The sequence below is a fragment of the Lepidothrix coronata genome, unplaced genomic scaffold (assembly GCF_001604755.1).
Source record: "Lepidothrix coronata isolate B3197 unplaced genomic scaffold, Lepidothrix_coronata-1.0 Scaffold210, whole genome shotgun sequence".
NCBI lineage: Eukaryota > Metazoa > Chordata > Aves > Passeriformes > Pipridae > Lepidothrix > Lepidothrix coronata.
The window spans coordinates 1,046,609-1,068,855 of NW_016690390.1; the positions used below are offsets into that span (position 1 = coordinate 1,046,609).

General features: G+C 43.0%; 1 protein-coding gene across 12 annotated transcripts in view; it reads right to left on the minus strand.

Moving 5' to 3' along the window:
- The window catches only part of TNRC6C (trinucleotide repeat containing 6C), a 97,690-nt gene extending 75,863 nt beyond the window's left edge, over positions 1–21,827 (minus strand). For 6 of the 12 annotated variants that reach the window (XM_017833023.1, XM_017833018.1, XM_017833016.1 and 3 more), the window contains exons 1-3: positions 20,673–21,826; positions 1,333–1,432; positions 721–742 (exon numbers count right to left, since the gene is read on the minus strand). In XM_017833023.1, coding sequence (XP_017688512.1) covers positions 721–742; positions 1,333–1,395 — 85 coding nt within the window. In that variant the 5' untranslated portion in view covers positions 1,396–1,432; positions 20,673–21,826. Of the gene's footprint in view, positions 1–720; positions 743–1,332; positions 1,433–20,672 lie in introns of all 12 variants that reach the window. The other 6 variants (XM_017833027.1, XM_017833025.1, XM_017833021.1 and 3 more) reach the window with 4 other exon arrangements.
- Positions 21,828–22,247: the final 420 nt, after the last annotated feature.

The window sequence follows — 22,247 nt, forward strand, 5'->3', positions numbered from 1 at the left end:
TTTAGCTACTTTTGCTGCCTTCTGGAAGCAAAATCCACTGTTATAAACTGCATGAGATCTCACAGGGCAGATGCAACAGAATTCAAACTTAAACTTCCTGAATTCACACTTTCTACATAGGAACAACTTGGAAAGAAAAGGACAGAGTTTCAATAAATTACTTGTTACAGAGTCTTCATCAGGTAGTCAGGTCTTTATTTTTCTGAATTCAGTATTACTGAGGCAATACTTAATTTCTGCTGTATAAATACATGAAAAGTGTTTGAAACATAAGTTGCTTAGTTGATCCCTTATGTTAGGCTTGGCTCTTCTCTAATTCCCAGTCTCTGGGAATCTGGGAAGCTCCACTTGCCTGTCTGTCACCTAATTACCCAGCAATAAATAACAGTGCATATTAACTGGTTCAGAACTGTTCCACAGCCTGAGTTTTGTGTGCTGCCATGTAAACCAAAGGGCAGACCAGACAAAAAGAGAAAATTAATCCATATATTCTTGTCAAAAAGCTGCTACAGGATACACAGCAACATAAGCAAAAGCTGAGAAACCCAACATATAGTCAGATCCTCCAACAAAACTTTAGGAACAGAACTATCCTAGTTCTGTTATATATATATACTCTCCCCAATAAACAGACACAAAGAATGAAAAGCAGAAGCACTCCTTTTTTAAACAAGCTCATAAAAATATCAAACGGTTCACAAAGAATAAACGTGAATTTACCTTTGGTTTTTTGTTCAGCAGCCTGAAAGAAGAAAAGAACAAAACAAATCAACTATTTGTCAATACTCAAAATTATACCTAATAATTATAGGGCTGCAGGCCTAACTTTGTGCAGGAAGTCCTTACACAAATCAGGCATTAGTTCCAGTTAAGAACTGGAGAATGTCAATTCAACTCCACGTATTAGAAATGTAAGAATGGCTACCTCTGTCTGATTGATGCCAAAAGCAGATGCCAAAGAGACAGTATAAAGTATGGCAAGGGATATGGCAGTGACCCCATCTACCCATCTAGTGTTCTCTCTCTTGAGAAACAGAGGCTTTCTGAACCAAACATTATGTTTGTGAACTTTTTAACACTCAGCAGAAGTAACTTCTGTGAACTTGTCCACCATCCCTTTGAATCCGCACACACTGTTGGCTTAGACACAAAACCTGTGAAGTTTTTATCTGTTTGGAACCTACCCCACTTTTTTTACGATGCCTAATTTTTATACAGGAAAAGACAGTGATCGATTCCTTTTTAAAATCAAAACAAACAGTGTAATCCATCGACACCTGCAGGTTACTCTTAGGAGTGAAGGGCTCATTTACAACAGGAACATGAACAAACCTTTTTCTGAGCACCTTCCTTCTTTTTCTTTTCTTCCTGCTTTTTCTTTTTCTTTTCTTCCATCAAATGTTCCTCTTCTTGTGTTTCTTGTTCTTTCTCCCTGGTAAGAACAAAGGTTGGGAAGAGATTTACAATAAGACCAAGTTTATCTAGAAAGGTAAACAATCCATATTTGTATTGCCAACTTTCTACATCTCATGTCTAATAAAAGCTGCTTCTAATGCTGCAATAAAAGTACTGAAAAAAAAAAGCTGTTCCAAAATTGAAACTAACGACAAATAAACCAGTAGGCAATGAAAATTCATAAAGGATACGAGTGTATTTGGAACCTCTTTCCACAATCACTCACAAGTACTACTTAATATTAAGCATATTCTAGGGAAAGAAAGTTTAAAACCGAAAAAAAGGAATAACCCTAGGTAATTAGTGCAAGCTTTGCTGGCTTTCAACAGCTGTGATTCACAATATACTTAAAAGATCATGAATGAGTACATTATTTTTGAATTACTTTTCTTTTTTTGATCAAACATGTGCTGTATTAATTTCTCATACACATCAATTTTGTTCTCTAGACTTGTACACTAAGATCCGGAAGAAATCCAATCATCATATTTTGTGTTCATCCTACAAATTCCAGCTGAATCATTTGCATTAATACAAAATAGGACTGTTCCAGTAGCATCTTGATTAAAATTTAACCTGAATTGTCCCAAATCGAGAAGAAAACCTATTTGAAAGCTTCTTATCTCTGCTATGTCCATCACTGTAATAAATGGTTATAGCAGTGACCCTCCCTAACATCCTTCCCAATAAATACCAATGCAAATAATTCATTTACTCCTCTATAACTATTTTATCATCCTTGACAGCTCTTCAGGTCCTGATCATTTATCAGCCTTACAGATCTTCTGAGAAGGCTGATTCTGATGGGTTGAAGCCATTACTATCACTATTATTAGATTCAATGTCTTCCAATTACTCCCCAAGACCACTTCTAGCCTAATTCACTACTGCTTTACGTTTAACTTGCCAAAGCCTACAGCCCGCCCCTTTTTTTTGTTTAGATTTTTTCTGTCGTTGTTAAAAAAGGGTTTTTTTAGTAACAAAACTCTTTGCTTAATTGTTTAATCACAACAGGTCTGTGTGTGTCTCAGCCCTTTGGCTGAAGGACATTTTGCACATCGTGTTTTCAAACACTCCCCCTGAAACATTTTGAATTTAACTGTTTCTTTCATTTCCCTTTTAACAAATTTGCCTATTCCTACACAGTTTGGCTTTTTATAAAAAAGGAACATTGTAATAAATTTGAGATTTCAGCTGCTGAAGGGTGTTCTGGTTTTTGGCTTTTTCGTTTGCCTGAAAATACTGACTTTGGCCACCGAAGATGCTTCAATGCTTACACAGATCCTGCATGGAGCTCCAGACTAAAACAAAGCAGATTCCCCCCTTTCCTTGTGTTACCCAAAACAATAAACACTACACTCAGCATTTCACAGGTCTCAACTTAGGTGATAGTGCCCTTTTAGACACTTCACAGCACCCAAATTATGTGCAGAAGTGAGATATATGGGCAAGATCCAGGGCCTGGAATAGCAGCTGGAGGTCAGGCACACCTGGGAGTGCCTGGTGCACCACTGGAGGTCAGGACATCTGAAATGGCATTAGATATCTGTACTTCAAATACTGAATCACTTCCTGTCGTGGCCAGAATTTCATCACCTGCATGACTGCTCAGCTTTATTCCAGTTCCAAAGGGCCACCTCTCAGAGCTCGCACTGTAAATCAAGGTTTGAGAAACGTTTGCTCACAGGAGTTGCAGGTGGGCGTTTGCAACACATGTTAAACTGCACTTAAGAAAAAGGTACTTAAAACCGTACTTTTAAATGGCTTCTTCTAGGGCTCTGCAGAAAGTGATAACTTACATTGCCAAAAGAAACTGAGTTGAAACCGTAATAAGAGCCTTTATTCCTCTAAGCTCCGGAGGAGAACTGAAGTCCCCAGGATCCCAGGAACTACAAAGAAACAACATCCAGTCCCTTCATTTTCAGTGCTCCCTACCCAAGTCACACCAGACTCTACAAAGCCTGTGTTCCAGTGAACTCTCCCCAACTGTCAGACTATTGCCAGGGGAAGTTCAAGCCTTTTTTTGGTTTGTTTTTTTTTTTTAAAGCAGATGAATGAAACAAGTCAGCGCAAAATGAGAAACTTTTTGGCTTCCTCTTGTTAGTACTCAAGAAAACCCATGGCATTACAGCAATTCCACAACACCACAACTACACTTCAAACCCCTTCAATACTCAGGGTAGTATTTAAAAACAAAACCAAAAAAGCCCCCACAAAAACAAACCACCACCACTTTGCTTTATATGCAGAGTCTTCTTTAAGCTACAGAAGTATTTATTTTCTTGTTAGGCCTCTTTTTTTAATATCAAGTTCCTTCCACAGAACACCAGGTTGGAAGGGATCTCAGTGATCATCTGGTCCAACCTTTCTCAGCCAAAGCACCTTGTCCAGCCAAACCTTAAGTGTCCAACACTGGGGATCAACTTTCATCACTGCCAAAGCCTCATTCCTCACGCTGGACTCCACTCTGAACTTTGGTTTCCAGGTAATACAACACCTCAGTGGATCTTCCAAATCAAAGAAGAGCAAACGTTTTGCTCCATTAAAAATACAAGACATCATTTTATAACCATATTATCACATCAATTACAACATCTGAGGTAGAAGTGCCACTCTGCCCCCAAACCTGGGTTTTGGTTGTGGGGGTGTTTCACTCCTGATATTAAAATAGCCTCAGATTAGCTCAGAAAATGATACACTATAATTTTTAATGGAGTTCAATTTTCAAAACTGATTTACATAATGACACTTGTGAATACATGTGCTTTAAATATGCTTAAAATAGAAATGAAGCTCCAAGCGGCCCCTCAGATGGCAACTCTTGCTGTCACTAGTCAGAAATTAGTCATCTAAGAGCAAAACAAAAGGAAAACAATAAAAACATTGCTATATAAAGTTCGATTACGTTGTCAGAGGCACGTGTTGCAGCTTTACTTCCTGAGAGACAGTTTAATCTTTATTACAGGAAATACTCTAAAACATTTATGAACACAAAGCTCATGTTTTAAACCAGGAGTGCCTCAGAATATCCTTGTAGGAGTTTGCCTTTTTAACTTATATGGATTGGATGTATCAGAAGCGTGGGGGATTTTCACGAGCAAAGGGTTTTACCACAGAATCAAGTGTTGTTTTCACAGGCTGCAAACAGCTTATTAAATCCAAGGTTATCTTTAAAGTGCATGTGCTTAAGAGCTCTCAGAACAGGAAAACGAGAGGAACTGCAGGTCATGGTGAGAACAACCTGAGGACTGTGGCTCTGGTCTGTCAGTGCCTGTTGCAGAAAGGCTTATTAATCCCCTTTTAAAAAATAACAACTCTCAGATGATTTATTTTTTCGGTTAAGTAAGAACTTGAGTTTTCTAGTTGGTATCAGGCATTGGATTGCTTCCACAGCTGGTACTTTGAATTAGAGCTAATGTGACATTCTGACAGCATTTTGCAGTACACCTGTAGGGAATATTGTGTTCTTAAACAAACTTCAAGTAGAGTGTATTTGTATTATTACCCATACAGTGTTTTGGAGTTCAAAAGTTCCTGCAGTAATTGAGGACAAAGAGAACCTGTCTCTCCTGTTCCATGTGACACTGCTCCAAACCCCAACAGCCTAATGAATTTTGTTGTATCTGTAAGATGCTGAAGGTTTATTTAACAACACAGGAAAGCTACCTCTTCAGCACAGAATTATTAATCTTGTTCTACAGATGCCTTTGTCTGGTTTAACCCCCATATCTTAATTCCAGAATACCTTTTGTACCTTAAATTCATATCCTGCTGGAATAACCTCTCCTGACAGTTGTGAAACTTGCTATTCCTGACAGAAATCCTACAAACTGCTCAAGCAGTATTCTCATTTTGACTTCCCTCACCATAAAACAGGCCTTCCTGCATTCCTGTGCAGGTGTTTTTCCTAGCAGTGAGGATGGGAGAAAAAAGAAATGAAAAAAAAAAAAGGAAAATCTTTAAAGTAGAATTGTAAGGAACTGGCAAATAATCACCCAAAGACAGCTACCAGTGGAGGCTTTTTGGAAGGAATTAATAGATGCATGCAAGAGGGTCTGGACAGCACAGACAAGAAACACAAAGTAATCACAAGTTCTCAAAAGCTGGTATCACACATTTTCAAATAGAGATGAAGAAAATTAGTATTTAGAAAGTTCTTCAGGATCTGATTCTAAATGGTAAGAAAGAAGTGGCTGAGATAACAAAGGGAGAAAACAGCTTGAAGGGTGGTGATGAAAAGGGGGGTAAAATTGAGGAAAAAAAAAAAAGAGCAGCAAACTCTGGAAAGGCAGGTTTCAATTCATTCAGGGCAACTGAAAAATACTTTCCCACAGGACGAGGCAGGTGTTGTTTCTTGGAAATCACCAAGAATCTAAACAATGCAGATCTCCACATGTATAGGAGGAACACTACATAAAGCAAGAAAGAAGTCACAACAGCAGCAGCAGTCCTTGATTTCATGACTTCTAGAACAGATAAACTAAAACTCCACATTTTCCTATTGCTGGTTTTGTCTCATCTTCACACAGCCCAGCTCTGTGACCTTTCTAGAGTAAACACTGGTGAAGGCAAGGAGCTGGTGTGACGTTGAAGTGCCAGCTTTGTTCCCTTGATATCCAGGCTCAGTCATTAATCAAGGAGAGTCAAGCTGGTCCCTAATTACAAGCTCTCCAATCACCTCAAAAAGAAAGCAGCATGCAAAACTAGGTCAAATAAATAAGAAGGAATATGAAAAAAACCCCAGCACAAACACATGGGGGACAAATTGAGGACGGCCAACAAAATATTAGCGCCGTGCATATAAAAAGCAACAATAAATCAACCTTTAAGTGCTTCATTAATAAGCAAGAAGAAATATTAGTTTTGATTCTCAGTGGGAAAGGGGGACTAGTGACAGATGACCCTACGAGGGCTAAAGTGACAGTACTTTTCTTTCTGCTTTAGCCCTCTCTAAAGAGGTCAGCTGGGAACAGATGGCCAACAACCGCCTGTGCTGGTGCTGAGCCCCCAGATGACAGCACTTCTCTTCTCCCAGGGATTTCGTGGGGCTCTTCCCTGAGGAGGGAGGCTCTGCTCCAGGGGCAGCAAAGCACCAATAGCCAAGCTGCTCCTGCCCCCAGCATCTCCACCACCACCACTGCCATGTTCCGTTCTGGCTCCCTCCCCAAAAAGGCTGGTGAACACGGCTCCAAGCAAGAAGCTTGAGATGTATTTAAGTCCCTTCTCCTAAAATTTGAGAAGAAGGAATGATCTGGCTTCTCTGGAAAACTTCATGAACCAGCAGGGAAGAAAAGGAGATGGAGCTAAACATTTTGCTACCACTCCAAATAGGAAATCAGACCAGCAAAAATAAGAACAGCTTAAAAAGTCCCAAGAGAAATGGGATGTTCCTCCACTGGCTGGGCCTGCTGTCATTTACCACAGGAACAACTGTGTCTAAGTCATTACAGCATGAGCAGAAGGTGGGTAACACTGTGGAAGAGCAGCAAATGACAAAGACTGCATATAATTTACAGGGGAAGAGAGAAAAACATCAAGAATTTTGGGGAAGGGGGGAAGAGTGATTTTTTCCCTGTGGTACAGTCACAGGTATTTTTGAAAAGGATGAAAGGGAGGCAACAAAACTAATTTACTGACTTTTCAACCAATGTGCAAAGTTTTGTTAATAAGAACATGGTTCCTCTATAATTTAATAGTTTTAAGAACAAGGTACACAAACTTACAATAAAACACCCACAAAACCCCTCCAATGAGGCAGGGAATCAATGGATTTTTGTTGCAGTATGACACATGGCCAGCAGCAAAATTTTTACTAACCACTTTGCTGCTGGAAAAATGTGTGCACTTACTTAGTTTCCAGAATATGTCAAGCCATGGGGCTGCCAAACAATTAAGGAGGGACAGTACGGAGAACAACATGATAAACTCAAGATGCAGAAAGACAGCAGAGTAATTCAGTGAGAAAAAGTGCAGGGTACCATGTTTGGCAGGAATAATCTTAAATAAATAAAGCATAGGGAACAACTGGCTGAACACCAGTTTTGGGGAGGAAAAAAGCAGGTGTTAGAGCGGATCTCACTGCAAAGGCAAAGCAACAATGTCACAGATGGTCAGAAATTCATCAGCTGCTGTGCTGTGTCCAGTTTGGGTCTGTCTACGGCAACAGAAATACAGGTCAGCTGGAGAGTCAATAAAACAGCACCAAGGATCAGAGACCAAAAAAGCACAGGCTCTTGGAAAAGACTTCAGACTTGGATTCAATTAATCTAAAGAGATGGCAACCCCCTTATTCAAGTAGGTGTTAAAGACAGAGGTAGAGGAGCACAGAGTAAAATCTTTCTACTTTAGCTATGGTAAGCAGCACCGAATTTAAATTGCAACAAAGAAGATTTGGATTAGGCATAAAGAAAAATCCTCCTCACCGAAGCATTTAAAAAAACCCCCAACATTATAAGAGATACCAAATCTTTATAAATATACAGTTGGAGGAGAAAAGAGGAAAACCACAAAAAGAAAGGTTTATTTTTATGAAGTAACACTGATACAAGGCCACACCGTGTCCTGGACACAAAGACAATCAGTCTGGAAACTGGAGGCCTCTACCCATTCACAAAGTAAAATCCTACAATATCCCTTCAAGGGAATTAATGGGGGAAAGCCCTCAGTCACACCACTGTGGAGAAGATAAGCCTGTGGAGGAGTTACACGTACAGGTGTGATCACAGAGCTTGAAACTAAACCCTGTAATTTCAAAGTCTGGGTGCAAAATTAGTTCCTATGGGGAGTCCTAAATAAAGTCTGACAAGGGTTTTTGTTTGACCTCAATTTATGATTTAGTAATCCCACATTTTGGGGCCTCTCACTGTCAAATTACGTCCCTGCCCTGCACTTGTCCCTCCTTAATACATGATTTGCTTTAACAGGGGATTCCTTCCTCTGAAACATCAGAATATCACCCACTGCCAACAGCTGTGGGCCTGGGACTTTGATGCCCCCAGTTTCTTGACAACTTATCTCCAAGAATGTAACATAAAACTTATCTCCTAAACAAGGACAGCAGCCTGCTTCCCGTAGTCACTTAGAAAGTCCACCAAATTAGGAATTTGTGCAGGAGCAGAGTGCAGATGCCATTCAAAAAACACTCAATAAACACAGCATCAGTTGAGAACGTGGTGTGAGAAGCAACATATTCAATTAAAGTATCTTACTAAAACTACAGGCAGGTTTTAGGTTGCCCAAAAGACTGAATTAATAATCCTGCTCTTACAACCTGTAAAATACAAATTCCACGACCAGAAGAAAAAAAGAGTACCTGTGTTCCACACCCTGTCTCCAGGCTGCATCTCCAGCAGCAGCACATGGAGTTTCTAACATGCTATTTTGGATTGCTGGTCGAAGAGCAGTAAAATCCTGGCAGGACTCCGAGCAGAGGAGAGTGCCAGGTACTGTTTGCCTGCGGGACCTGGGCTCCCCCTGGAAGTTCACCCACTGTTAACTTACTGTGACCCTACTTTATGTAGGTGTAGGGTAAACAACCACTGCAGTAGATTAGATTAGAACAAAAATAAAGCAGACTAGGCAGTTATTATCATGCAATTCAAGGCACACTGACCTGGCCGTGTTTCAGCTTCTACTGGTTGACTACCAGTCACTAGAGGTGGGGGGAAATCCCAGAGTAGAAACACAGTCTTTATAAACTAAGGATGCAGATGAACTACGAGTCAGGAGTTTGAAGAGTCCATGTTTAAGCACTTGCCCAAGTCCCAGTGAATGTTTGTTGGGTTTGGAAGTTTTGTTTTTCACCTACAGGCTTCCTTTTGTTTCCGTTTAACACTCCAGTTTCTCCTGGACTGTAGCAGAGAGGGACAGTGTACTAATGAGAGTACTGGAGTACAAATGGGAATGTTTAAGATGAAGTATGTTACATCCTCATGACTAAGTACTGCAGACCACAGGAGTGGATCTGCAGAGCAAAACTATTGGTGCAGAGGATTTCATTGCCACACTGTCCCTGTTTCAGGTGGAGACCAGCTCCAGTCTGCTCCCATGTACACCACCCTCACTTGCAGCAGGAAAGCATTAACTGCACCCTTGGAACTCATCATCCAATGCCATTACACTTAAAAGGAATCTAATAGCTGCACTCCAAGACACATGATGCCAACCAAACATGGAACTCCCCTTCCAAACCAACAGGCTCATGTAGATGATCCTACAGGGTGCAAAGCTGCCCTCACACAGGTACATCCCCTCTCCCAGGAAGGTGTTACTCCACAGTGCAGGACTATTAGTGCCCATGCAACCTCCACTCTGGGGCAACTTAGGAGTTAGTAGGTAAATGTGGGCATGGGCTAAAACTCTCTTCACCAAACCTCACCCTCTCACCCTCGTATACATGTCAGACATGAACCACACCAGAATTTGCTCCCTCAGCCGGCTGACAACACCCCAGCAGACTTCAAGTATCCCACTGTGTGCACCACTCAGGCTATGCAAGATCCAAGAGAAAAAAAACCCACACCCCCAGAAAAAGCTACCGTTAGATTCACCACTCAAAGCAGGCAACAAACAGCACAAAACAGTGCTATGAAAAACAACTCTCCTCCCCCAGCAAACACAGACCAATTGGAAAATTAAGCTACACACTGTGAAGAGTGCAGATAACCAGATTTACTTTCCTAGCGCTGCCTCCCTCCCTGGCCTGATGATAGTCACCAGCAGTTGATCTGGCATCTGCTCCAGGGCTCGTCCCCAATCTTCCTGGGACATAATGCACAAAGGAAAACAGCTTTGGAATCCAGCAGCTCAGCAAGAGCACAGCATTTGTCTCTCCAGATACTGTTTGCTATTTTGGTTTCTGCAAATACTTCAGTAGATGAGAGCCCAGTGCCAACAGAGGCAAACCCACACTGACCGACTGCCCAACTGAGTTATCTCCCATTAACTGACCCAGAAGCAACCTATGGACAAGTTTGTGTCCCAAATTATTTGGATGAACTCGAAGGAGATGTCAGAGGAGCACTGCTTCCTGGGGCAGCTGCACGGGGATACTGCAATGTAGGAGGTCGGGAAATAGGAACAGGAGCAGCAGCTCCACAGGATGCTTTGCCACGCAGCACAGCCACTGGGCTCTGAGAGCTGACCACTCCCAGGGCCAGAGGCTGGTGGAGCTGGTTGGAGCATCCCCTGTCCCATCCCCTGTCCAGCAGTAACGGGCTCAGGAGGAACAACATGTGCTGCAGGTCGGCAGGGCAGGAGCACCAAACCTTCACAGCCCTCCAGCAAACACAGCTACACCTTCACGATTCTTCATTAAAAAAAATGGCAAGTCTGCACAACTAAAATCATGCACTCTTTTGCCTGTAAGGATTTAGCACCCCTAGTTCTCCTTTCCCCCTTCCCTCACAGTGATATGTGATGTATACATATTTCTGAGCCCAATCACTTTGGTAGCAGCAGGAGGTGAAAGCACAGTGCCAGAGCTAAAGATGAGGTTGGTGCTCTCACACAAGTGGGAGCTGGACAACACAACCTAGAGCATCAAAAAGCAGGAAACAATTTACACTGATGACAGGTATGTTTATGGTGCTACTCTTGTGCTTGTTCTGGGAATAAGGTGGTGCCAACACACCTTCAGCTAAAGGCACCCAACCACAGTCACACACATCCACTGTGTGTCCACATTCATGGGTGGCTCCAGTGTCATTAAACAGGCCCAGGAACATGAGGTCTGGAAGCAATACCTCTCCTTTAGGCAGAATTCCTGCCACAGGCACAACAGAAAAATGCATCGACACTTCCCTGATTCCTACCCACAGGCAGGGAAGCTGTACCAGGCAAGTCTAAGAATAACACCAGCACACACCAGCAACACAGGTACCAGACACACACGTGTCACTCGACTTATACACTGACCTGCCCATCTGAGATGACCTCCTGAGTCCCCTCCAGCCCGAGTTTACCACGATATTGAAGTCATTTCATCGATGTGTGGCAGAAGCCTGCAGAAACCAGTCTCTAGGAAGGCTGCATCCCATACAGGGAATGGGCCTCTGCTATCCCACCACTGAGATCTCCAAGTGTCACCTCAGAAAGCACAAGTGGTGGGAGGGGCAGGACACTGCTGCAGTCCTGGATGAGGGAATCAAAGGACAAAGGACAGCAGCCTCACAGGGAAGGTGTCTCAAGATACAGAATTAGAAAAAAATGAGGCCATGCTGTAGAGCCCAGAATGGAGCACTGCACAGTGCAGCACAGTGAAAGTGGTGAGTGGCATAATCCAGGTGAAGAACAAGATAGATGCTCTCTCTCCACACCACAACTATCCTGCCTTGGGAAGCTGGAGTTCCACTACATGGGTGTGTGTCACCTCATTGTACCTGCTCCCACAAAGACATGTTGGGCGAATGCACAGCTCCTGACACAACAAGGAAAAATAGGATGAAAAAGGGAAAACTGATGTTAACAGAACTCCCTTGTCTTAGAAACCAAAAGGGAAATACATTTAAAGCAAATATGAAGGTGCAAATCTTAAGTTTTTATAAAACATTTATTCTTTTAAAAGTTTTATACACAAACCCATAATTTCCTTCTTCTGCATTTTTAAATTTGCTGAGTGAGCTCATTGAGCATTCAAGCTGTTGTCTTCAAGTTTTCCAAATACCATTCTATTTAAAGGCACTGTGAATAGGGAATTCAATTTATCAAATGAATGAAAGAAGAATTCTTAGCAGGAACCCTGGTGAGCTAATCAAGAGTCACAATAAAATGTCAGGGGTCCTGGAATTCTCTGCAGGAGGTTAACACCAAATTTGATCCGAGTCAAGGAAGACAAAACACACTATAGACTAATAAACTGTACTAAAAGTCGTGCACTGCAAATACATGAAAGTTTAAACACAAATGAAGAAAATCTACTTCTCTGTGCACTTTTTACACATTTGGTGTTTAACCACAAAAATCAATGCACTGCTCACCATGATCACTTCATTCAACTTAAAGACAACACATTCTGAAGCTATTCAATACATTTTGAAGCTATGCAGTTTTTGTTCCACTGTCTCTTCAGCTGCAATGCTGTTTTGAAAATTACTAAAGCAACATAACTCAAGAGATAAGAAACTCCTACATGACTCTGTACCTATCTTTAGGCTGGAAACTGGGTCCACAAAATTCAGAAAAGGATTTATCATCCAAAGTTAAGGAAACAGCACGATCCAAGGCAGCACCTTTCCCTCCACAAATCTATCAGAGTTTAAAAGAGTAGCTCTGCAGTGCTGAAAAGGTAACCCTTAAAACTTGATGAACTCGATGGAAATAAACTTCTCCGTTCCTCTGCTTGGCTTTCAATAGTAAAAGCATAAATTAGAATATCAGATCCACCATCAGAATGGGCCCTCATCCATTTTTCAACTTAGCAAATGAATAGCAGCTCCACAGGGGAGGAGAGACAGGGTCAGGGAAGAGATGGGGAAAGGAAATAGCCGTAAATGATCTTCCAGGACAGGAAAACCAGTTGCAGTAAATACCACTTTGGAAATCAATTTATGGTCAATTACGATCTTAGTAATAACTATTTTATGCCTTCATTTAGTGCATGAAACGCCCAGGGGAGCAAATATTCTCAGAAATATATCCAATATGTCTCCAAGTATGTTATCTGATCAGGAGATGCAGACAGAATTCCAGAAAGAGCAGCTCTTGCTCGTCTAGATGCTGATGGAGGGACTGGGGATGGGGGGAAGATGGAATCATGGTTTCAGTGCAGTTGACTATCAGAGAGTTCCAATATCACCCAGATAAAACAGACTATATCTATCAGTCTGGGTTATTTGCTTCGAAAGCAATGAGGTTTGTTATCACTGCAGTATTTCCCCCCGAAATCTGTGAAGAATATTTCATTTTCACAAACGTAAGAAAAAAATTAAAGTTGAGGGTCTTTTTTCAAGCAAATCATTACATAAACATTCCTCCACTAACCCAACTATTGCTTTATTCAATTACTACATGTAAGTGGGGTACCAGAGTATAAAGACTGACATCTCTAGATAATGTACTGCTGGTGTGTAATGATACTTAATTGGACCATCCTCTTCTAAAGTGAGGGACTTCTGTGAGTTTGATTAGAAGAACAGAAATAGTAAAAATTACACATTCACCAAGCTCCAGTAAGTCCCATATAATAAATCTTTCACTTCTTTATACAGAGATTCTGCTCCTCAGCAGCAGCAATTCTATTATTGTGACAGACCAAATTCGAGTTCCACACCCAGATCAGACAGTTATATTTTATTGTGATCATACCAGAACACATTAAGTAGCATTTAGTTTGCTACCACCATGCTCTCCTCCTTCCTTATCAGAGGGTGCTGCATCTTCCACATTAATTTATTTTCAAAAGGCTGAAGATAAACATACACCTCATTATAGTTCACATCAGCAAAGAGAAAACAAATAATTTCACAGGCAGGAAGATGGAGAGGTACGTTATGAGCAGATGTGATCAGCACTCTTATGCCTACAGGTTATTTTTAACTAACTGCAGTTTTTTTCAGCATCACAGAACAGGAAGGAGGTACAGAACTGGGCACTTAGAGCATTCCAGCCGTGACCCCATAAGGAGATAAGGATGATTAGATTTGCAGAGATGGAGTATCTTTTGTAAGAGACACACTTTCAAGTGTAGCATCCATTTCAAGGCTGACAACGTGCAGAAAATTCAGACAAACACTAGAAGCAATTATCCTGTGTTAAGTAAGCTTGTGCACTTGTTAAGTGCAGTTGATTAAAAATATTGAGAGAAGAAGAAAATAGAGATGTACAGACAGACAGTAGAGGGATAACGAGGAATCCTGCTCCAGACTGGCTTTGGTAATACACTTGTGTAAAGAGTCTTACTTGATTTACACACACCCCTTTGGGCTATGCCTGCAAGTGCTACTACAGTTTTTAACTTCACATTTCATATACAATATCATCCTCAAGGCTACTGTGAACATACACTGAGTTCAGGTAAAAACATCACAAACAACGTCAAAGACCACCTTCTGTGGTCTGCCAGTGACCTTGTAGGAACACAGGAAAATGGCAGTCACACATTATGCATCTGTACTGCTGATTTTTTTTTCCTTGGCATTCTCCCTGAACTGCCTTTTTTTTTGTTCCTAGAATGGTTTGTGTTAAAGCACTGGGCTGATGCTCTTTTGTTTACCAGTAACCAGCTACTGTTTAAAAACAAAGCTCTCCATTGTCAGCACCAATGAATGACGGGAGCATCAGCCATCAAAACACTTTGGAATTCTGAAGAGCTAAAAGACCTGAGAGTCCAGGGCTAGAGCAGCACTGAAATTGGAGTGACACAACACAGATATCTGGCTGAGCCTAAAATAGACTTGGCAGAAGTCATCCTGGACTAACAATCGATCTGTGAACATACTGACCACCCAGAACGTATCCAAGCCACTGCCAGTGCTCCCTTATCCCTCAACCAAAACAAAAACCTCTCCCATTTCCCACCGGGAAGTCTTGGAAATGCAGTATGAGAGACAAAACTGTAAACTTCGTGCAGACAGAACACAGTAAAGGAAAAAAGGAGTAGGAAAGAAAACAGCACAGCTAAAAAAAAAAAAACCAGCTAATGCCAATCTCGGGGATTCCTCTTGGCCAAGACCATAACAAAGGCAGCATCCACCATCCCTTTGGAAAGTCATAGGAAAACATGCACAGACCTCATGAACAAGAAGCTGGGGAGAGGCAGGCAGGGGGAGGAAGAATGGATCTGCCTCTGGAAAACACCCATGGGCAGCCACTGAACACTTCACAGCCCAGGGTGGCTGTTTTCCTTGGGTGGAAGGGGGGTGGGTGTTATCTTTTCCTAAATGAGTCTATAGCTGGTAGCTGCATGATAACTATTTTGAGACATATAAACATATTTTTCTCTGGGGCTTAATTACCACAAAGGATGCCAACCGATTTGACAAGTCAATTTTTCTCTCAAATAAAAAAATACCCCAAACCCCCAACCTCATTCTCTAGCAATTCAGAGCTTAAAAGCAGCCCAAACATCCAAGGGATAAATATTAGCTATTTTTTAATATAAACCAATAAGCAATTGTTAACATTTCTCATAATTGAGCTTATAAACATAGCATTTCCTGACTGAAATCTAAGTAAATGTATATCTACCTTACAATTTTTTTTAAATGGCTGTACATTTCAAACCCCAGAAAAAGCAGGCTGCAGATAGCTGTTTATTACAAATGACTTCCACCTCCTCCACAGCCCTCAAAGGCAAACTATAAAGCTGTGTGCAAAGCCAGACAATCTGGGCACCCAGCCATAAACCATCACTGCTGCAGCACAGATAACTGTTCTCGCTCTCAGCCATCCTTGGCTGCAAACCCACGGGGAAGAGCTCCAGAAAGCAGAGCTCGGTACCGTCAGGGCTTCGAATATTTTATGAGCTTGAATTACAACTGCGTTCAAGACCTCAGTGCTGAGAAATTACAGTGCTGATTCACACCCAGGGCTGAGACCAAAACTCGCTCAGATTTGCTTGGTACCCCGAGCCATGAGATGTAAGAACAGCCCGTTATTTTCCAGCTGTCTCCAGTGACAGAAGCCTTTTCATTGGGATGAAGAGGGAGATATGTTACACTTTAAAAAAAAGACAAAGGAATCAGACGCATGTTTTCAAGTACTGCTGTGTTTTCTTCGAGCGATACCATCTTTGATACAACCTCAAGGAGCACTGTGGCTACTCTGTGCAAGAACAGGCAGTTTTGTTATGATCAAATTCAGATATTTTTATCTTGTGCGGGAGATTTTAAAACATATTAGTGACAGGGCAGGAAGCTGCAGAAATAAAGTTTCAGAAAACACAGTTGTAACTGTGTGAGTGAAGCCACAGTGAAGTTAACCATGATTAAGTAATTTTAGAAGTTAACTATCATTAAGGAATGATAAAATAACTGTAAGTACATCTACTTTGGGAATTTAAGATGTACAACTAAGCCATGCTTTTGGCAGACAGTTTTCAAAAATAGCACAGATTCCTAAAGGAAGATCAAATAATACTTTGATTCCTCTGCTTTCATACATTAAGAATAACCATCTTTCATTTCACCAATAGCATTTGCCAGTGAAGAGACTGCACAGAGCACATAGATCATTTAGTAATGCAATTTACTGTCACTCCTAGATCATCTCCCCATTCAATAAAGTATACTTCTCCTCTAAACACTATTTGCCCTGGCTGATATCTTCATAATACAGCTGAAAACCTCAAGCCATTATCACTAGAAGGCATCAGCTGATCCTAAATTGGCTAGACTGCATTTAAGAGGTTTCCTTATCATTCATCTTTAATACTGAGGGATCGACACACTCCTACCTGCAGCTTCCAGGCCAAAGGGAAACCTTCTAATGGTATTACCATTATCTTGTAATCTGAATTTTAAACAATTAAAACAATAGCACTTTTGTGTTGCAGGTCTCTGCTGTAACCAAAGATGATACATTTTCCCATCAGTTCTCATGTTCAAAGTCTTCCATAAAGCACTGATTTTTTTTTTTAAAAAGCAGCAATATGCACCCTGCATTTAAGCTGCTGAACCTTCAAAGAGAAGCAGCAGCGTAGCAAGGCACTGAGATTTAAGTCATCACCAGAGACTATTTGCTTTACTCAAGGAAGGTTTGGCCATTTCATTCTAAATCTGCACTTCTCGTGTAGTCAATGCGCTCTGGCAATTCTTTCCAAATGAAAGCCTCTTTTTACTGAAGCAAGGGATGGCTCCACCCCTGACCTCCTCCTTCAGCTTGTTTTGGAAAGGGGCCAGATGACAGCATTTGGAAAAGCGCATGTTTATCTCGGCGAGGCCAGCTGCTAAGTTAACATATTACCCGTTCCCACATACACTGCTCTTGGTTAAGTCTTCACAGCTAAAACTGAAAGTAAACGCTGCCCTTGGGCTTTCCATAACCTGAACACGAAAGAGAAAAGGAGTCTCCACGGCATGGAGCACCTGAAGGGGCTGGAGAAGTGTAGGTTAGTTTGAATTAACAGCAGGCAGTTAATCTGTAAATAAATTTCATGGCCTTTCTGAATGAAAAACAGGTTTTATTACTAGACTAATTTAAAGGTGAGCTTTCTATAAGGTTGCCACTCAGCAACAGTTTGCTCCAAGACACAAGGTGATTATAAGCCCCTGTTGGACAAAACCTTGATCTTGTTTTATAGTTACTCCAGCTCGGCAAGGTATGGAACGTGGGGGCTTTGAGAACTTCAACAAAGAATCTTCAGGTTAAAAGTAGTATGTTATTTCTCATGTTAAGGGAATTTTGTTCTATAATTTTCAAAGTCTTAAAAAGCTCATTGAAAGGAAAAAGTATAGAATTACCTTCCTTCCCTTAAACATCAGTGAAAGATCACAACTCGCCAAAAAGCACAGCTTGTTATTTTAACAGGAAAGACAAACCCTGGAATAACAAAAAAGAAATGAAGCCAGACAGGTGGGGTTTTCATGGATCCCAGCAAGGTCCATCAGGCTTTGCAATGGCAGGGAAGGCAAACCTCATCCACTCACAGGGGATCGGATTTTGGGAGATGCCAGGTCGGAAGGTGAACCTCCAGGTCCCCAAGTGGTTCTTCAGCCAAGGGCAGCGTCCCAGAGCAAACTCCACTATCCTCTGTACCAGCCTGGAAACGGCACGGCCCAAGGCTGCCCACAGGGACATTCCCGGGCACTGGGAATGATGCCCTGCACCACTGACAGCCGACTTACAAAATAATCCCAGTGCTGTAAAACACATGTACGAGCACACACAAACCACTCGTATGTAACACACTGCTCTTAGTCTGATGGACACCGATCCCTAAATTTGTCAACATGGCAATCCACCCAGAGAACAACAACATAAATATTTCCTGAATATATCCTACAGCAATCCAGACGAGCCCCCACTGAAAAGGTTTGCCTGCCCTGTTTCTTTCATTACTATAAACAAAACCTTTAGACACAACTACAAAATACTGCCTAAAATAACAGCCCCTACTAACACGCATCCCCTCTTGCCCTGGAGCAAGTCCTGGCTCCAGCAGAGTTTTCCCGATGCCAGCACCTGCTCTCCAGGGGCTGGACTGAAATGAACCTTCCTCATCTCACCAGCTCCGTGCCAGGCGGATCCCTTTAAGTCAGAAACGATCCGTTCTCCTTTGAAGATAAGGACAAAGCGACGCAAGGCATTATTACAGTACTGCTGGTGCCCTTCAGCACTCATTCTCCCTAAAAAAAAGTTCAAAATAATCTGATTTACTACAGCTTTCTTCACAGGCTGAGTCACGGGCTCGGAAGCAGCAAAGGTGACCCAACACCCGAGGATAACACAGCTTCTGTATCTCACCCAAAAAGCAACAATCTCACCCAAAAAGCAGCATCAGTGTTACCAATGACAGACCGAGCCTCCCACAGGCTGGAGCAGTTTTCTCACTGGCGTACGCAGGGCTGACACTGATGCTTTCATGTTCTGGAAAGGATTCCAGAAGCCAGAGCAGGAACGCCAGTGCATCCGGGGGCTGGTTCCTCAGCACACCATTTTGAGCTCACAAATAACACACTGGAGCGGCCAGACCGATATCCCAGGGATTTCTGAATTTGAGGAACCGCGATGGTGGAAAACTGTGTGATGTGCTTTAAGCACAGGTTGCACCCGCTGCAAATCACCTACTATTTCCTTGGAAAACACAGGGGGAAGCAGTGAGAATCTGCGTGTACCTTCCCACCACTTTCTCGAAAATTATTATAAAAAATTGTAATATCCGAGAGGAAACTGCGTTTAAATTCTCAGCCGTAGGTGAAGCCGAAAAAAACCCACCCACCGCATGGGATTAGGGCAGGATTTGGAAGCCATGCCTTCCTCCCCCAGTGCATCCAGCAGCAGTGCAGATGTTCTCCTGCTCCTCCACTCTGGCATTGTCCTCAGGTCCACGGCACCACCGACACCCACCTGATTTAAAGCTCTGCACCATCGACCAGCCCACTAACAGCGGGATTTATTGGAATTTTAATTACCTTAACCGGCCTAATGTCCAAAGCAAATTTCTCTATATAAATTAGCATAATTCGCCAGATACATCCATATGCAAACGAGAGGGAAAATATGCAACAGACACGGGTATGACGTACCGAAGATTATTTCTAAATTTAAACTGGCTGTTAGAATAATTGAATAAATCTCTTCTCGCACTCACACTGGAGTTGTAGCAGAAAATAAACTACCCACAAAGACCAGCAGCATTACATTTAATGGAAAAACAGGGAGAAAAAACCCAACTGAGTTCAATAAATCCCATAATTGAACCTTCAACTAATTACATATTAAGAAGATTAACCTTTGACACAAACTTGTGATACAAACAAAGAAGCCTCAAACAATTAATAAACTTCCAGTGTTTCAAGATTTCTCAGGTTAACAACTGAGCCCTCCCCGTTTTCCTCCCATTCTGCGTCGCAGTTAAAGGAATAAACTCTATGTTTCATATTCTCTCTGCCCCTGGACATTTCAGATTTAGAGGAACATCTCTCTGAATACTCAGGAGAAAATTACTGCGGACCCCCACAGCCTCATTCCTTGGGGGGGAAGAGGAAAAAAAAAACCTTAATCCAGCTATTCTAACTTTTAAGAGAAAGCTGCCACGAAGGACAAAGCTGGAGCGCATCTGCTCGCCCACAGAGCAAGCACTGCTGGCCATGCCCCTCAATTTTCCAGCCCTGGGATCATTTCCAACACGCTCTGCGATGATTTTCACACGTGTAAGTTCTAAACCAAGAGCACACGGTCATGCCTCGCAGCAGAACCTGCTATCGTGTCATGTCTGAGTGGCACAACATGCTTACAAATGGTTATTTCAAATCGCTGTTTGGTGAAAAACAGCGACTGCAACAGGGAAAAAGGGACAGAGAATGAGATACAGAATCAATTCTAGCATTATTTAAAAAAATCCGCAAGTAGTTCACAGGAAAAAAAAAAACGTATAAAAACAAATGCATTTTGAAGTGTTTCCGGGTGGTACTTTGCTTCACTGACTAATAAGCAGTTTACAAAAATATAATAATCTGGTTTAGAGTTGTGAAAAAAGGAGGAATGCAGTAGTTCAGCAGGTCTCTTCCCTGCTAACTTCTACCATGCCCGGATTCAGAGAGGCTCTTACCCCTTCTTACCTTTTAGTCTTTTCTTTATGGGGCTCTTTGGCAGCTTTCGATTCAGTCTTGCTGTAAGGAAACAAGTGAGTATTTTGTCTACCGTGTAGGGGTCTTTCTGACGTGTTCCTTTCTTATTTTTAATGCTTCTTTTTTAATTTTTTTTGTAAATGTACCCGTAATTTCACGAATCTGAATACGAAAAAAATCTCACACGGCCAAAAAAAACTAAGTTTTTTTTGTTGTTGTCGTTTGTTTACCCCCCTCAGAAAAAAAAAAAAGTCTGCCACACAGGAGATGAAAAAAAAAACAAAACACCAACAGATCAACAGGAAAACACTATCCAAGTAGAAAAGCAAAGAGCTTCAGTGTTATCCAGCCCAGAGGAGAAGTGCAGCAAAAGCAGGTCCAATTCCAAAACAAGCTTTTGACTTCCAGTGAAGCAAAAATAAAAACAAAAAAAAAAATATATATATATATAACCAAGACCAAGAAACCAAGACAAAATACACGTTCAAGTCCCCAGCTAAATTTTTGCACGAGTGTGTCTTAAATACAAGTTTGCTTTTATGTGTTGCAGCAAAACCCACGAAAAGCCAGGATTTGGAGTTGATCGGGATGAGTTCTCGTGTTGTGTGTGCCTTGATGGGTTCTCAGTCCACATGGAGGAGCATCTGAGGGCTTTTTCAAAAAGTGCAAATCAAAAAAGAGAAACCGGGATCCAGCGGGGGAAAAAAAAAAAAAAAAAGAGAGAGAGAGAGAGAGTTTTTAAGATGGATCCCCCCTTCAAAATAAAAGAGGGAGAGGAGGGGGAGAGAGAAAAATTAAAACACCACGGCGGAGCCACCGGGGGGGACGCGGAGTCTCACATGGGGCTGCGGGCGGGAGGAGGATCCCGCCGGGAGCTCCGGGGGGGGCGGAGGATCCAGCGGTGTCTCTGCCAGGGGAGGAGGGTTCGCGGCTCCGCAGGGACCCCGCGGGCGATCCGGGCCGGGAGGAGGATCCGGCGGCCGCTCCCGCAGGAAGGAGCGAGCGCGGGGAGGGGGATCCGGGGAGGAGGATCCAGCAAAAAGTCTTTCGCGGAGGGAGGAGGGAGCGGGGGAAACCCGACAGTCTGTGCTCGCAGCGGGATCCGCGGGCGGGCGCGGGGCGGGGGATCCCGCGGCTCTCTCCGTGTCCTCCGCGGGGATCCGGCGGGGATCCGGGTGGGCGGCGGGAGCAGCTGGGACCCGGGGGGGGGTCGGCGGGGAGGCGGCGGCGCGTCCCCGGGGAGCCGCAGCAGCGCCTCGGGCAGGGTCGGTCGGTCCGCCGGGGCGTTGGGGGCGGGGGGCGCAGCGCCTCTTCGCCGTCTCCTCCCGCGCTCGCTCTCGCCTCCGTCCGCTCGCAGGGCAAGGCGGTGCCGGGGAGGGGGGTTGTAGGGGTGCTCAGTGCTGGCGGGCCGGTCCCCCGCTCCTCCGCGCCGCCGCCGCCGCCGCCGGTGCCGGTGCCGCCCTGGGGAGCAGAGGAGCCGCTGCCGCCGCTGCCGCCGCCGCCGCGGCCATTTTGTCGCTGACTGACAGAGCCCCGCCAGGCAGCGCGAGACCGCGGGGCGGCTCC